Source organism: Labeo rohita, chromosome 9, assembly GCF_022985175.1.
Source record: "Labeo rohita strain BAU-BD-2019 chromosome 9, IGBB_LRoh.1.0, whole genome shotgun sequence".
Taxonomy (NCBI): Eukaryota; Metazoa; Chordata; class Actinopteri; order Cypriniformes; family Cyprinidae; genus Labeo; species Labeo rohita.
In genome coordinates, this window is record NC_066877.1 from 4,424,900 (window position 1) to 4,440,849 (window position 15,950).

General features: G+C 36.7%; 1 protein-coding gene across 1 annotated transcript; it reads left to right on the forward strand.

Moving 5' to 3' along the window:
• Window positions 1-4,274: 4,274 nt before the first annotated feature.
• Window positions 4,275-15,457, forward strand: marco (macrophage receptor with collagenous structure). Its single transcript, XM_051119592.1, has 17 exons — window positions 4,275-4,440; window positions 4,784-4,885; window positions 8,443-8,549; window positions 8,633-8,720; window positions 11,115-11,168; window positions 11,822-11,875; window positions 12,056-12,154; window positions 12,247-12,291; window positions 12,442-12,522; window positions 13,011-13,073; window positions 13,463-13,558; window positions 13,645-13,689; window positions 13,775-13,828; window positions 13,925-13,942; window positions 14,407-14,463; window positions 14,744-14,908; window positions 15,001-15,457. Exons 1-17 carry the CDS (start codon window positions 4,323-4,325, stop codon window positions 15,129-15,131), a joined length of 1,377 nt encoding a protein of 458 aa, XP_050975549.1. The 5' UTR covers window positions 4,275-4,322; the 3' UTR covers window positions 15,132-15,457.
• The last annotated feature ends 493 nt before the right edge of the window (window positions 15,458-15,950 follow it).

Sequence of the window (15,950 nt, forward strand, 5' to 3'; positions counted from 1 at the left end):
ACTAAATAAACAATAACATGCATTTTGAATGATCCCTCTAATTTTGGTAAAACATTTAACATTTTAATGATTCTGAAAGGGGGGTGTAAACTTTTGACCTCAACTATGGCCATAACTTTCTCACCACCCACTTTCTCAGCTGAGCTCAATTTAATTTCACTTAAAGTTTGGACACTTTTAAAAACCACAATGGTACCAAAGTGATATACATGAGAGTAACACAAATAAACAAATACATACAGCCAAAAATACAAGAAAAAATACAATACAATACAATTTACAACACATTATTAAAATAAGTTTTTAATGCCCTCTGAAATTACCCTAAATGGACTAAATAGGACAATGGAAGCCACAGCTGATCATTAAAGTGAAGAGATCAAATCATTAACTAATGTAATAAAATCCATACAGCAGTAATACAGGCTCTTCTTCTGGTACCAGTTAAAAGCCTAGGAGCTAAGTACTGGCACAGCTGCAGGCAAGAGAGTAATGCCTGTCTCAAGTGAGAAGACACAAAGGCATGAACAACCTTCTCCACAAAGAGAGGATGGACTTCAACTTAGCTATACAAGAAGAAAAAAGCTTGACGTTTAATGATTATGGGCCAGATTTACTAAACAGGGCAAATTAGCATTAAAGCGCAATTCCATAAAAGCGCCAATAGGAGGGGAAAATTTTATGTGTGATTTACTGAGGGTGCACACATTAAAGAACACAGGCGCAGCCAGATTATTTCCATAAAGACCAGTGCAATCTACCAAAAGCTGCGCAAATTACCGCCTGCTTTAAGACATGCTTTTTTAATGGTGCAAATACCAGTAATTTGACGAGTGCAAAAATTTGTAAAACGCATTGCTTGACTTATTTTACAGTTTTTCTCAATTGCTTAAACACATTTCTTGAAATTATGCCTCGCTTTTGCAAAACTCTAAACGCAAATCCGTAACTTCTAACTCAATTCCCCGAACTTACTATATTCAGGTCAAAATGAAGCTCTCCACTCAAAACAATTCAATCTTGCTGAAAAAAATAAACTTTGCTCTCAGACATGACACACAAACCCTCAAAAACACACACACTACAACACAGTTTTACACACTGATGAGATCAATTCAAAACAATACTACGAAAACTGGTAACAAGTGTTGCTTGAAAAAAAAAAAAAATCACATGATGAACACAACAAATATATGCATTTGCAAGTGTTTTAATCCTTAATTTATTGTACTGTAGACAACAAAAATAATTGTTCTGCCCCAGCATCCTGTCTTTGGTCTGGAACAGGCCAAAGAACCTCCTCAACATCACAGACTAAATTGGCCCTGGACAGGCAGCAGTGGTAAAATCCTCTTGCAAGCCTGATCCAACCCTGGCATGCATCAACTAAAATATATGAGACTGCTTGTTTTCTTGCCCTTGCCCTTCCTATTTCTCTTCCATGTTGTTGTCATCATCCTCCTCCTTCGTCTCATCCTCTTTCTCTTTTACCTCCTACTTTCCTCTTCGAAATTTCACATTACTGTATGCGGGGTTTATGACTGAAAAAGACCGGATAGGATTCACACTTACAATTTTAGTAGTCATCGGACAAAAAATATATATATATATATAGAGATAAAAAAAGAAATAAATAAAATACAAATACATTACAAAGTCACTGTGAAATAGAAAAGAAAAAGAAATAAGAGTAAAGGCGGAAATATAAATTAGAAAGTCCACTGTCAGAATTTGTAACTCTTGTGTTGTCCTCTGTCTATATATGCTTTCCAGTTGAAGGTTCATGAGATGTTGAGATGTACCTTTGAGCTGTTTCAGAGAACTGCTTTATCATTGGTTGATCTGTAGTTTCTACATTAGTGAAAGTCAATATTCACTTGAACAATTCATGGCAAATTTACAAAAAGTCTAATAGAAATGTGTAGAATATGCTTGACAGTTTATGACAACTAGATCAAAAATTTAGCATTTACTGTAAAGACATATTCCATGAGCTAATGACTTGATATTTTGAGGGGTAAGACTATAGCACAGAGAACTATATACATGTAATCCATTTTGAGCAACATGACAATAGGAACTGATAATGTAGGAAACCGCAGACAAATCAGTTGCATAATCAGTTGCATGAACATACCAAAGCAAACGCAATTTGTTTTTAAAAAATTAGAAACATTTTATGATGTGCACAAGTGACTAGATGATGTGGAGGTTGAACAAGTAGTTTTGAGAATTTCATTTCTGATCTGAGAAATGCACCAAACTGTAAGCTGACTTTGGCCCTTTTATCTCCATCGAAGGTTCTGATTGATGTGTGATAAATTTTGACTCCTAGTGTTTCCATTTGGGTAACTGTGTGCTAATTGAGCTCAAACTTTGCAGACTTGAGTGAACAATATTGAATACTAGTGCTTTCTAAATGACCACATGGGGTAAGCACTAAGAAATGTAAGGATTTGTGTGTAGAGTTTTGCAGTAACAGTTCATCAAATCTGACTCATGTGTTAAAGTAGGGGAATAGTGTTTATAGTTCAGGGAAATGGGTGTGCTTTTTGAAAAATGGCATTATGGTTTTGAAATTTTAGTTTAAAAGACTGGTTATAGTGTGTTAGCAATCGAGAAAAACTGTAATATTCTTCTCCCATAAATTTTTAAAAAAAGAGAAACACCTACAAATGCATATTCAATAAGATTAGGCACAAAAATAACTGTCCATGCCCTTTCAGCGCTAATTCTTCACTGTGTGTCTTTAGTAAGTCCTGACAGTACTATTTTAACGCCAAAAGATGGTTTGCATTGGTGCAAGTAGTAAATCTGGCCCCAAATTCAAAGTCAAAAATACAAGGTTTTTCCAAACAGGACTTTTTTTTCCTCCTACAGGTTGTCATTAATATCCATATACCACATTCCTTCTGAACAAGGAGAATGAACTCTGCCATGTTCTCGTTCAATTGGAGAAGGTTGTTCGCGCAGCAACACTTCACGTCAGCCAAATAGTTATGAAGAGACTCAAGAGAAGATTGCTTCCCATGTCTTATAGAAAAATAAATGTGAGACTCATCAGCATACAGATGTTAATGTGTACTTAATGTGTGCTTGTCATAGATTTTTCCTAAAAGCGAAAACAAAACAGGTCCCAAAATAGAGCCCTGAGGAACCCCACACTTTTTCTTCACCCCAAAAACTAAACACTTTTTTTAACTAAGGACATTCTGAGATGTACCCAAATGAACATTTTGTCAAATGAAAAGGATGATTTTTGCAAAAATGATTTTTTTTTTTCCTTTTTGTCAATTTAGCTGACTTCTGATGGCTAAATCGACCATATGAAAAGTCATATTTCAGCTTTTATATTAATATTATATTGTTATTAATTATAAATCACTGAATTTACACAGTTATACATTTGACACAGTATACATTTCATTTCCTGATTTAAATTTCATTTCATGATTATTTTACCTTATACTCCATTGTCTAGTGTTCTGCATGCATCACATGGTACATTTCAGCCAAAATACTGTATGATTATTACTCAAGTAATTGCAGCTAGAATAAACCTGTGGTTGACTGTAAAAACAAAAAACAATGACCAAAAAAAAAAAAAAAAAACACAATTTGTTGAGTCAGCTTAAAATAATTTGTTACCCTGTTACCTTAAAATTTTAAGTTCAGTCAACTCAAGTTTAGTTGACTTGAAATGTTAAGTTGTACTAAGTGACAACTTAGATATTTGAGTTGGCTAAACTAAATAATTGGTTTGTTAAAAATAACAGCTGTTTGTTACCCAGCTGCCCTAAAATTATAAGATCAATCAACTAAAATATCAAAGTTTTCACTTAGTAAACTTAACATTTCAAGTTGATTAAATTTTTTAAGGCAGTGGAGTAACAAGTTATTTAAAGTTGACTCAACAAATTGTTTTTTTTTTTTTTTAAGTCCGCTGTTATCAGAAATAAATACATAAAGAAAACATTATGAAAACATTTGACATTTTTGAAGGAGATTGCAGAGTTCAGTATTAACATGCGACTATAGTATACTTTTATTTAAACTGTAATCCACAGGTGTGTTATGAATTTCTTCCTTTTTTGTTATTCTTAGAAATGAAACTTATCATTGAAAGTAATACATGCTTACTCCTACTGTAGCTCTAACTTCCTTTTTACATAGGAAACTCATTGGAACAATTTCCTCTCCATCTCTTTTGTCAGATGACTGGCGTTTTGATGAGCCAGCATATGTTTATTCCCTTTTATTTGGTTTTGTTTTTTAAACTGTCACCCTGGTTGTGTACAGGTCAGTGTGTGGTAGAGAGAGTGATGGAGACAGACATAGATACATTTGATGGGAAGGCCTCTGTATTCAGTCAAGCAAACCCCCTTTATGACAACACCATGAAGCTCTATGAGGCTGACCGCTACGACTTCCAGCAAAGTGGTAAGACAAAATTACATTATTCACTTTTATTATTATTATTATTATTATTATTATTATTTTAAATATAGTCTAAACACAGGTCCAATACACAAATTCTTTAACAAGAGAATTTTTTTTTTCTAAACATAAAATCGAATCTCTGCTTAAAAAAATAACTAAGTGAAATTAAAATCAAAGTAACTTATTACCCAGTTTTCTGGAATTTTCTAACATTTCTTAATACTGACTCTCCTTGATCCTTGGCAATAGTGTATATCAGTCTGCTTATACCTTAAACTTTTTTGTAGTTTAAACCAGAGTTCTGCATTGCAGTATTAGTGCTTGTACTGTATTTGTGTTATAGAGCCAAAGACGAAGAAACCATCAAAAATCCGTCACTGTATTTCTGTCCTCATACTGTTTTTCTTGCTGCTGATTGGACTGAATTCTTTCCTGACCTATAAAGGTGAGATGTACCAGAAATAAATTCACACTTAAAAAGGGATATATTTCTGTCTGTTAGATGGCATTTATTTACATTTAGTTACTAAAACTATATAACTAAAACTATATAAGTAAAGCTGAAACCTACTTTTTAATTTTATTTGATTTCTGAGTTCTTGAGTAATTGAGCTGTTGTAAAAAATTGCATAAACATCTGTAAAGTCAGTCAGTCAAACAATGCACAGACCTGCATTTTTACAGTTTTTCTCAATTGCTTAAACACATTTCTTGAAATTTTGCCTCTTTTTTGCGAAACTCTAAACACAAATCCATAACTTCTAACTCAGTTCTCCAGACTTACTATATTCAGATCAAAATGAAGCTCTCAACTCAAAACAACTCAATCTTGCTGAAAAAACAAACTTTGCTCTCAGACATGACACACAAACCCTCAAAACACACACAATACAACACAGTTTTACACACTGATGAGATTAATTCAAAACAATACTACTACTAAAATATATGCTTGTTTTCTTACCCTTGCCGTTCCTATTTCTCTTCCACATTGTTGTCATCCTCTTCTTTCTTCTCCTCCTCTTCCTCTTTCACCTCCTATTCTTCCTCTTCGAAATTACACAGTACTGTATGCGGGATATTGATTGAAAAAGACCGGATAGGATTCACAGTTACACTTTTACTAGTGGTCTGACAAAAAAAGATAGTACTAAAAAATGTGCACTGTCAGAATTTGTAACTATTGTGTTGTCTATATATGCTCTTCAACTGAAGGTTCTGAAGGAGATGTTAGGATGTACCTTTGAGCTATTTCAGAGAAATATCAGAGAAATTATGATTGGTTGATCTGTAGTCTCTACATTAGTAAAAGTCAATATTCACTTGAACAATTTATGGCAAATTTACAAAAAGTCTAATAGGAATGTGTAAAATATGCTTGACAGTTTATGACAACTAGATAAAAAATGTAGCATTTACTGCAAAGACATATACGATGAGCTAATGACTTGATGTTTTGAGGGGTAAGACTATAGCAACATGACAATAGGAAGTGATAATGTAGGAAACCGCAGACAAATCAGTTACATGAACGTACCAAAGCAAATGCAACTCATTCAATAAAAATGAGAAACATTTTCTGATGTGCACAAGTGACTAGATGATGACTTAAATACTAGTACTAGATTTGCAGACTTGAGTGAACAATATTGAAGGCTAGTGCTTTCTAAATGACCACATGGTGTAAGCACTGAGAAATGTAGGGATTTGTGTGTAGTGTTTTGCAGTAACAGTTCACCAGATCTGACTCATGTGTTAAAGCAGAGGAATAGTGTTCATAGTTCAGGGAAATGGGTGTGCTGTTTGAAAAATGGCATTATGGTTTTGAAATTTTAGTTTATAAAACTGGTTATAGTGTTTTGCAATTGAGAAAAACTGTAAAAGAAAAATAAAACTAGCAAATTTACTAGCAATTTTAAAAGCAATGTTTTACCAGCAGATTTTAAATTATAAAAGTATAGAGAAACTGTGGTTTGTGGTTGTGAAACATTATTGAACCATTTTGATAGTTAAGGGATAGTTCACCCAAAAATGAAACTTCCGTCATCATTTACTCATTCTCCAAACATGTAGGAGTTTCTTTCAGCTGTTAAACACAAAAGAAGATATTTTGAAGAATGGCTTCCACAGCACAGGGGAAAAAGACAATACTATGGAAGTTAAAGGCTACCAGCAACTGTTTGTTTACCAACATTCTTCAGAATATCTTCTTTTGTGTTCAACAGAGCAATGAAGTTCGTAACAACATGAGGGTGAGTAAATAATGGCAGAATTTTTAGGTGAAATATCCCTTTAAAGTGATTCATTACACCTGTGCCTCCTCTGACAGGAACTCATTTATGTGAACTTGAGGAAAACTGACTTCATACACTTCTAAAAAAAAAATGCTGGGTTAAAAACAATCCAACTTGGGTAATTTGGCAACACAGTGCTGGGTAAATATTGGACAGAACACATCCTGGGTTTTTTTGACCCAGCTGGTTGGGTTAGATGTTTTTACCAAATATACTGGGCTATTGTATTTAAGTCAACTATTGTTTAAAAATTATTATATTGCTGGCTTAAAATGAACTGGAACACACAGAATTACTATGCTGTAAAAGTTTTTGCCAGTTTCAACTTAAAAACTTAAGTTCAGCAGCTGCCTTAACATTTTAAGTTAAATCAACTTAAAACTACAAGTAATTTCAACTCTCAACAATAAAATCACTTGTACTTTTAAGCTGATTCAACTTAAAATTTTAAAGCAGCTGCTTAACTTGCTAATTCTTGTGCCGGTGTGTCACCGAAATCTGAGCCAGTGAAGGGCTGCTGTTTGCCGGTGTAACTGAGAACTTGAGGCAGCGACCTGCATTTCACTCACAGCTGAAAGATGCCCATAAACAAACAGTACTGACATTAAATATATATATTAAGAATATATTTCAACATCAAATTAAATTAAACTTAGTACAATAATAAATAAAATCCATTTATTTTATGCAAGGCAAAAGTCCTTTCCATCATGCGAAGTGACGCAACTGACTGACATCTCATTCTTATGCTGCATTGTGTAAAATAATACCATTTACAGCACAGAAAAGACTATAAATTAAATAAAATGTATACAAACCTTTATTTCTCTGAAGAAGTGCACCAAATCGGCGGCGCTGAGAACCACTCTTTCCTGTAGAGGACTTAAAAAGCCTGTGCACTGACTGTAACCAGAGTTGCCAGGTTTTCACAACAAAACCCACCCAATTGCTACTCAAAACTAGCCCAAATTGTGTTTTAAGGGGGGTCCCCTGTTAAAAATTGCATTCCGGGTGGTCAAATACACATTTTTGGTGGGTTTCCCCTGGTAAAATTAGCATTCCAGTGGCTAAATATCTGGTGTTGGGGTCGCTTTAACTCGTGGCAACAGTGTTAAAGTAGCTTAATTCCGGGGAGAAGCTGCAGACTTGGCAACACTGACTGAAACTCAGCAGCGAGACTGACTGAAACACTGACTGAAAACCAGCGGTTGGGTAGAAATAAAAAATTACCCAACAACTTAGTTACAGAAAACCTACCCAACACCTGGGTAAAAAAACATCAAAAACAACCCAATAAAATGACCCAACAGGCTTAACCTAGCATTTAGGTTAAAAAAAAAATAACCAAGCACCTGTAAAAATATAAACAACCCAATAAAATGACCCAATGGGCTTAACGCAGCATTTGGGTTAAAAAATTTCCCCCCATTTTTTTAAATTTTATTTAGAGTGTATATACACTAAAAACCAAAATAAATAAATAAATAACTAAAATAATAAATAAAATTCTATACGCCTATTTCTTTACCAATGCAATTGCATATTTTGTTATATAAATTGTATTAATATTAGCCTATGTATTCAAACAATTTTGTGGCCACTATACATTTAATTTTATGCTATCATGCCAGCTAACATCTTGTTTCTGGTTGATTTCTGTTGTTCCATGATTAAATCTGCTTTTGCTTATAATGTATATTGTATGTAGTCTTCACTCTGGAGACCTGGGTTCACACTCACTGTACAGCTGATGCCAGAAAAGAGGAACTCATATCTTCTGAGGGATTCAAGCTGGGCAGCTCCAGTTCAGATGAGGTATGTGATACAAACATATGCGCACATATGAGCAGAGAAAATCATGTTTTGAGAGATCTGAATGTTCTGTGTGTGTTAAACAGGAATGTTTCTCTGATCTGTGTGGGAATAATGGGACTCTAGAGAAACTAAGGACGCAAATTAACCAGCTTAACATCAGTGCAGAGAGAAGTACACAAACACACACACACCTACACACATTTACTTAGCTTTCTAAATGGAAACATTACATAGACTTATATTCTTTTTCTATATAGATAGTTATACATTTTTTAACCTAACCCTAACCCTAATCCTACTCCTAACAGAAAATGTTCTGCATTTATACAATTTTAAATAAACTTTGTTAACTTTATTTTTATACCAGTTTTACAAATCAGAACGTCCATGAAGGGAGGTTTTTGGTGCCCTCTTTCTGCATTTCTGGATTTTCAAACAACTTTATTCTGTATGATTTATAAGCTAGTTTTCTCATTGGGACCAAAAAATGTCCCCACAAGTTCAAAATTTACTCTATTACTATCCTTGTGGGATATTTGATCCCTATAATGTAGTGAATACCAGTACACACACCCACACACACTAACCCTATGTACAGTGGGTACGGAAAGTATTCAGACCCGCTTAAATTTTTCACTCTTTGTTATATTGCAGCCATTTGCTAAAATCATTTAAGTTCATTTTTTTCCTCATTAATGCACATACAGCACCGCATATTGACAGAAAAACACAGAATTGTTGACATTTTTGCAGATTTATTAAAAAAGAAAAACTGAAATATCACATGGTCCTAAGTATTCAGACCCTTTGCTCAGTATTTAGTAGAAGCACCCTTTTGATCTAATACAGCCATGAGTCTTTTTGGGAAAGATGCAACAAGTTTTTCACACTTGGATTTGGGGATCCTCTGCCATTCCTCCTTGCAGATCCTCTCCAGTTCTGTCAGGTTGGATAGTAAACGTTGGTGGACAGCCATTTTTAGGTCTCTCCAGAGATGCTCAATTGGGTTTAAGTCAGGGCTCTGGCTGGGCCATTCAAGAACCGTCACGGAGTTGTTGTGAAGCCACTCCTTCGTTATTTTAGCTGTGTGCTTAGGGTCTTTGTCTTGTTGGAAGGTAAACCTTCGGCCTAGTCTGAGGTCCTGAGCACTCTGGAGAAGGTTTTCGTCCAGGATATCCCTGTACTTGGCCGCATTCATCTTTCCCTCGATTGCAACCGGTCGTCCTGTCCCTGCAGCTGAAAAACACCCCCACAGCATGATGCTGCCACCACCATGCTTCACTGTTGGGACTGTATTGGACAGGTGATGAGCAGTGCCTGGTTTTCTCCACACATACCGCTTAGAATTAAGGCCAAAAAGTTCTATCTTGGTCTCATCAGACCAGAGAATCTTATTTCTCCCCATCTTGGAGTCCTTCAGGTGGGCTTTCATGTGTCTAGCACTGAGGAGAGGCTTCCGTCGGGCCACTCTGCCATAAAGCCCCGACTGGTGGAGGGCTGCAGTGATGGTTGACTTTCTACAACTTTCTCCCATCTCCCGACTGCATCTCTGTAGCTCAGCCACAGTGATCTTTGGGTTCTTCTTTACCTCTCTCACCAAGGCTCTTCTCCCCCGACAGCTCAGTTTGGCCGGACGGCCAGCTCTAGGAAGGGTTCTGGTCATCCCAAACGTCTTCCATTTAAGGATTACGGAGGCCACTGTGCTCTTAGGAACCTTAAGTGCAGCAGAAATTTTTTTGTAACCTTGGCCAGATCTGTGCCTTGCCACAATTCTGTCTCTGAGCTCTTCAGGCAGTTCCTTTGACCTCATGATTCTCATTTGCTCTGACATGCACTGTGAGCTGTAAGGTCTTATATAGACAGGTGTGTGGCTTTCCTAATCAAGTCCAATCAGTATAATCAAACACAGCTGGACTCAAATGAAGGTGTAGAACCATCTCAAGGATGATCAGAAGAAATGGACAGCACCTGAGTTAAATATATGAGTGTCACAGCAAAGGGTCTGAATACTTAGGACCATGTGATATTTCAGTTTTTCTTTTTTAATAAATCTGCAAAAATGTCAACAATTCTGTGTTTTTCTGTCAATATGGGGTGCTGTGTGTACATTAATGAGGGGAAAAATGAACTTAAATTATTTTAGAAAATGGCTGCAATATAACAAAGAGTGAAAAATTTAAGGGGGTCTGAATACTTTCTGTACCCTCTGTATATTAACCAGGTGCTATTTTGGAAATCTGCCATGATTTCAATTGTTAAGGGGTCATGCAATGCATTTTCAGATATTTAAATTATGTGTCTGGAAGTTAGCAAAGTTTTTTTGCTCATGTTTGCTAAAATCTCTGTATATAGATTTACAACTATCATTATAACTTGTTGTTGGACTGCTATAATTAACATTTAAAAAATAACAACATTGAGAGAATAATTGGGAAATTAGATGTGGATGAGATTGCTTTTGTTTGTCCATTTTGATTTTTTCCCTTTAAATCATTTACTCAGGAGTCTCCATAGATATGTCTCACAGAATTGAGATCACTTTTTTTATATATATATATTTTATAGCCATTGTTTGCCCACCTGGTCCACCTGGTCCACCTGGCAGATCTGGATTGCAAGGTAACTACTTCATGTCTTGAAAATATTGTCAGCCAGTCACCTCCAACCACTCTCTCTCTCTCTCACACTCATTTAACAATAGTAACATTAGAATAATGGTATAATTATATTATAGCTAATAAGTATGATATTCATGATGTATTTGTCCAATACCTGTCTGCATGAGGCCTCCAGGTCATGGCACCAATGTAATTAGTCCTACTCACACCATGGCAAGCGGGATTCAAACGAGCGTCATCATGAGAGCACTAATCGCTAACATTTCTTTAAGGGCAGAGGAGTGAGGTTTCCTCCAAAACATCAAATATTGTGCTCTGCATTAGCTACTTTGTTAATTCCAGATAGAAACACCAAACATCTGTGAGGCATCCCAAATCACTAAGATCTTGTCCCCAGTTTAAAGGGGTAAAGAACAAGAGCAGCAGAGCTCAGTGATCAGAACAGAGTCAACCACTTTCCCCTGTTCCTTCACAATCTATGTGTTTTCAGCTCTCCCTGCTGGTCAAAACAGACATGAATACTAAGCTAAAGCTGTAATTTGACCTTTGGTGTCTTAGACCCTTTATCCCCACAGATTTGTGTGAATGGTAGTCTGTTTCTGACATTTTGATGTCACCGGTCAGTATTTATACTCCAGGTGTGTTCTATTTCAGGTCCTCCTGGAATACCAGGGATGACGGGACAGAAAGGAGACAATGGCTCACCAGGTTAGTGTATTTTTATATATCTGTATGCATTTGTGTGGGTGTGGTATTGTGCTCTGTGTTCATTTTACATCAATTTTAATGTGCTGTATTCGCTTGGAAAATAATTGTAAGTGCTAGTAATGCTAAAGCATACGCTGCTTTGCAGCATTAATTAAAAAATATACATTTTCTCTTTTTCAGGTCTGGTAGGTGAGCCTGGAGCTCCAGGTGAAAAAGGACAGAAAGGAGATCAAGGTTTAGCAGGGGAAAGGGGCCCTGCTGGCACGACGGGTCCACCTGGTAATTGCCTTCTCACTTTCATACAATTCTCACCCTATTTGGAACAGTGTAGCAGATCCATATCTCTCTATGACTGTTATTTCTGTCTTCAGGTATTCCGGGCTTAAAGGGGGATACAGGAGCAAGGGGATTAACAGGTGCTTGTTTGTGATGATCAAAGGCCACCTGAATAATTCATACCATAATAAAACAGTGTTGTGGAAATGCCTTTCAAATTTGTCCATGCTGTGAGAGTTTTATTAGTGCTTTAATGAAATCTTGTTTGGTATTTTCTCTGTGGACACAAGGTTTACGTGGGAATGACGGAAATCAAGGTGCAAATGGAAAACCTGGTTTCCCAGGAATACCAGGGCTCCGTGGACCACCAGGTATTTTTGAAAGATGAATCTGAATGATTCGATAGCATGCCTAGAGGAACTAATTTTATTACTACTACAACAGTACCTTTTCTGAGTGTTTTTTTTTTTTTTTTTTTAAACAATGCACTGAGTTTGCATTGTTGTTACAGTATTCTGGATGGTTGCAAAGTAGTTATTTACGGCCCAAGTAAAAAGAACCAACTTAAATGCTTATGACATACTGATAAGACATTATTTTTTGTGTCTTCTCCACCAGGAAAACTGTATGTTTAATCCCTTCGAAAAGTAAAACCACACCTCTCCTCAAGAAGCCTCTGTATTTTGGTTGCTTTAATTTTCTTAGTTTGAACAAAGCTAATAGTGATGCTTGCCTTAATAAATACAGCTAATTGTCAATGCAACACTTGTGATCTAAGTTTGACACTGTTCGACATTTTAGTTGAACATTTTCATCCATAATCTTCATCATGTATACACTTAAAATCTTACTTACTCAGGGCCTAAAGGAGACCCAGGTGCCAGAGGTGACAAAGGAGAGAGGGGACCTTCAGGTCTTGGTGGTAAGAAAGCCCAGATCATTACCCAGATTGACCTCATTTGGCAATGTGTCAAACAAAGCCTATCTCTCTGTTAAGGTTATCAACATAGCAAATCCTACGACTGTTGGCATAAAATATGGCATTATTTGAATTAGCTGATACCACAATATTGAATAAAGCTCTTTCATATAACTGAATCCTGAATCCGTTATACAGAAAACACAAAAGTAATAAATGATACAATTTGATTTGATGCCACTAACCTTCAGCAAATACAGAAATTAGTTTTTCCTCGCAAGTATTCATTGTATCATCCTGGAACCTTTGTTTTGAGGCAGAATGATGTACACTCATGTCCTGAAGTTCAATAATTCCTTCGCGCCCTAACCTGTAGTTGGTTGATGTTGTAGGGCCTCCTGGTCCGAATGGACCTCGTGGTCTGCAAGGACCACCTGGAGAAAAAGGCTCACCTGGACCGAAAGGAGACACTGGTGTTGGCCTTCCAGGTATTGTAGGAGTGCTAAGAACACATGCACATAAAAGTGATATATGGCATTATGCCATTTATTAATGGGCAAATAATTGTTTTCAGGGCCTCCAGGACAACAGGGACAAAAGGGAAGCCAAGGCTTGGCAGGTAATTTAAAAACGAACAAATAAACATATATTAATCATTGAGCTTGTATGATATAGCTGTGATCTGAGATGGATGTTGTATGTAGGTGCCCGCGGACTACAAGGTCTGAGCGGTGCAAAGGGCAGTAAAGGTGAACCAGGTAAGTTTGTTAAAAAGATTATTGTTGATAAGAAATCCACATTGACTTTGTGTATATTGTGAAATTCTTTCATCTTATCGTTTTATTGTCTTCCAGGGGAAAGGGGAGCTCAAGGTATGTTTCGGCACATTTTGGGCATGTCATGGACAGCATCTGTGTGATTATTAAAGGAGAAGTCCACTTCCAGAACAAAAATTGACAGATAATGTATTCATCCCTTGTCATCCAAGATGTTCATGTCTTTCTTTTTTCAGTCATGAAGAAATTATGTTTTTTGAAGAAAACATTTCAGGATTTTTTTTTTCATATAGTGGACTTCTATGGTGACCTGAGTTTGAACTTTCGAAATGGAGTTTAAATTCGGCTTCAAAAACAATCCCAAATGTGGTGGTAAGCAATTCCAGCCAAGGAAGAAGGGTTTTATCTAGCAAAACGATCAGTTATTTTATAAAAATAATACAATTTACATACCGTCAAACGCTCATAGCACATTATCTGTAATGTTTTGTTCTGGAAGTGGACTTCTCCTGTGTTGTGAGTAAATTTATTGCATCTAAATGCATGATTGTCCTAAACAGGTTCTAAGGGAGAGAAGGGTGATGTAGGACCCCAGGGTCCGGCGGGTAGCAGGCCTGGTAATACTTATGCATCTCTGTGTACTACTGTGTGTCACTGTTAATGTCTATTTGATCAAATAATTCTTCCTGTTGCAGATATTCTTGTATTGTTTTTGAAGGTTCTTACTGAATAACAGCAAAATAATAGCCACCTTAGCATGACATATCAAATGCCTAACACTCCCTTTTATGACTTGCAGCTGGGCACAATGACATGTCCTGTTGCAGCAGGTGGATTAATGGAGGCAGTGCAACAGTGTGTCTCATATATGTGTGTTTGATGTGTGTTTGTCATTAGCTCTGGTTCGTTTGGTGGGAACTTCCAGTCGCGGAAGAGTCGAGGTGTTTCATGAGAATGTCTGGGGAACGGTGTGTGATGACAGCTTTGACACTGTGGACGCTTTGGTGGTGTGCAGGATGTTGGGTTTCCAGAGGGCCACTCAGGTGTTCACAGCCGGTGCAGGTGATGTATCCATCTATGTTTAATGGTTCAGGGGTATACAGGCTATGGCTTCCAAAATCCTCTTACGATGGTCTGCTGTGTAACTCCTTCAGGAACTGGACGCATCTGGCTGGATGAAGTGAGATGTTCTGGAAATGAGAGGAGCATTTTTGACTGTCCACATGCGGGAATAGGAGTTAATAACTGTAACCACAGCGAGGATGTGGGAGTCAGCTGCACTTGAATAAAAAGGAGAAAACTTCTCACACCAAGAACTCATTTCTGCACCTTGGCTTTTAATCAGCTGGTGTTAGTTCTTCTCACACATATGCAGTTCATCAAATTATCAATATTCCAATAATATTTGAAAGAGTTGTAAATGTTATACTTGAAAAGTGTGCATGGTGTCATCAAGGCAGTGACATTCACGCATTTCTGTATGGCACTTGTGTGTGCAAATATGTTTGGTCTAATGTATACAACAAACTCATCCATGTATCCTGTGCTATACTAAAACCATCCTAACTCTTAACACTTATATGCACAGCAAAATAAAAGGGTTTTAAAATAGTTTTTGACTTTAAAATGTGTCTTGTTTTGGTTTCTGTACAATAAACACTCTATAGCTCTGTCACATTCCTTCTTTAACTTGCGCTGTCTTGCATTTTGTATCTAAGAGACATTAATCAATAATTATCATTCAGAGGGTGTCTCTGCTCCTGTTCTCCTCTCCAGGGACCTCCTTTCTCCAGTCCTTCCCTTCTCTCACTGTGTATGTTTGGCCCCTCATTAGCTGAGGGACCCTGGGTAAAGGAAGGGTGGGCTTGGGAGTGAGGTCTTCTGAAGGGGTAAGAGGCCACACTAATAAATAAATGATGCAGTCAGTGACGGTAATAATAATGAGAGGAACAGATATGTTAGCATTTTATAAAGAGCTCTGGTCCACTGGGACTGAGATGCTTATTAGTTTATACGTTTATAAGCGAGTCTCTCGCTCAAGGTTTTTTAAACTGAAGCTGAATCAACACTAGAATGTATTACTTAACAAGAATTCCTAGTCCAC